Here is a 1,937-nt window from a genome sequence, read left to right as displayed (position 1 = left end):
AGCTCCAGTATGGTCTTCTGAGAAACCAATTCTAAGATACACATAAGATGGGAAAGGTGACTCCTCCAAGACAGCAGCAGAAGACCATGGCAACAAAATGGAAGCTAAACACTGTCACCAGTTACCACTGCGCACAGAGGTCAAACAAGATGAGAACAAAATGATTAATTCCATTTATCAATATGAGGTCATTGATACTGGGGGAGCAGGGATGAAATAATGTAAAGATATGAAAATTAATTATGAATATAGATTTGTTAAGTGGTTTTGGACATCAAAGGCAAAGATAAGAATTAAAGGAAGAATTGTGGTGTGGAACTGAGAAAGATGCACAGAAGGTAGTTATTTGCCTGATAACCTGATTTCAATGCATGGAACCAAGACAGAGGCAAAAATGGAATGTCTGATCCCAAAGTTGTTCACATCCATGCTGTAGCATCACAATGCCCATTCCCGATCCACACATTAATAATTTTTAATTAGAAAAATCATTTATTTCTGCTCCTTTCATACATATTGTCTAGGAAACAGTCTCCCATATGTATCTGAAATGGCAGAGTACCACACACACCATTTAAGGGCAACGTACCACTGGAGGAACTGACCGGTTGTCCAAGTATCTCCCGATATACTTCTCAATTTGCATTAATTTCTGAAATTCAGAAATATCATGTCCAAAAAAATGATAAGGGGGTTGTAAAAAATAATCACTTTATTCAATACCAAAGTTTTAGAAATGGAGTATATTTCCTTTAGGAAATAAAAAACTAAGAAGAAAATGCCACTTAACATAGTTGGTACATCAGAAGAGGTCATCAGAAAAAATACTGTAATGAACGTGTCTCTGATAGCATGAATTCCAGTCCTAGCGGTCATATGCTTGCTAGGGTGTCCCTCAACGTGGCTTTTACTCTGCTCTTCACTCTTCTACTCATCGCACAGGGGAGTGGCTCAGCCTCTAAAGCTTCACTAACAGGAGCCAATCCAGGATTCAATGATTTCCTCAAAATGCACTAGCCCATCAGGTAGCCCGGCAATTTTATTCTCATGAATACTCTAGCCATGAAGAAACTCAGCAGGACACAGACAAAGCCAATGAAGAGAGGAAGAAACCTATTGAGTTTCAGAATATTTGGTGCATTGGATCGGTCCAGGATTATGAAACCTAAACCTCCTATTGTAAACAGGAAGCTATACACAAGTCCTTCCATAATATACTGTCCATTTACTCTGTAAGCAAAGAAAGCTACTGGTCTCTGATGTCCATGCTCATCAGTCATTGAGCCAACGATTGGAGGTTCAACAATAATATCATAGATTATTCCTCCAGTAATGAGGAAGTAAGACACCACCACTAGGGCGTACACCATCATGGTCGACTGCATGCGCATCCAGGGCGGCTTCTTCAGCTTCAGGTTGGGGCATTCGAGCACTAAGAATGGGACTCGGTACAGAGTCTCCATGTCAGCGGCAGCAGGGACGGCGCTCTGGCCTCCGGCCTCCCGCGCTGCCTGGAAACAGCTAATAATTTTTAAAAATGAAAAAAAGAAACAGAGGTGTATGATTCAAGATGGAAAACTGAACAGTTTTAAAGGTTGATAAGTTTAAAGGCAAATAGAATATCCTGGGCTATACAAAAAAAAAATACAGAAAATAAAACCTATAGGTTTAGACTGTGATATTCAAAATGTGAGGGAAAGCATAAATATGTTTATCATCATATACATGGAGAATTAGTGACTTGTATCCTTAACACCAGAATAATTAGAACACAGTGAAATGTGTGCACCTATAGAAGATTTGCAAGAAATAAAAGAATGGCAGGTAAAACTGGCAGGTGACAAAAGTGTCCTTGATTTAGAGAAACAGTGAAATAATGGTCTCAGAGAGTAAGTTAAGTACATCTCAAGTAGCACTAGAGAGAAGAAAATGAAAAG

The 1,937-nt window shown here is 39.2% G+C and overlaps 1 protein-coding gene across 1 annotated transcript; it reads right to left on the bottom strand.

Annotated features, from left to right (window-relative positions):
• Positions 1–913: 913 nt before the first annotated feature.
• LOC100765294 (oligosaccharyltransferase complex subunit OSTC) lies at positions 914–1,479 on the bottom strand. The gene has a single exon (XM_027407950.2). The coding sequence runs from the start codon at positions 1,461–1,463 to the stop codon at positions 1,014–1,016; it is 450 nt and encodes a 149-aa protein (XP_027263751.1). The 5' UTR covers positions 1,464–1,479; the 3' UTR covers positions 914–1,013.
• Positions 1,480–1,937: the final 458 nt, after the last annotated feature.

This window comes from Cricetulus griseus, chromosome 3 (assembly GCF_003668045.3).
Source record: "Cricetulus griseus strain 17A/GY chromosome 3, alternate assembly CriGri-PICRH-1.0, whole genome shotgun sequence".
Lineage (NCBI taxonomy): Eukaryota > Metazoa > Chordata > Mammalia > Rodentia > Cricetidae > Cricetulus > Cricetulus griseus.
Note: the sequence above shows the minus strand (reverse complement) of the source record. Positions and strands in the feature narration are given on the sequence as shown.

Excerpts from the sequence above, each read along its gene's own strand:
- LOC100765294 (XM_027407950.2), bottom strand. The coding sequence starts at position 1,463 with ATGGAGACTCTGTACCGAGTCCCATTCTTAGTGCTCGAATGCCCCAAC.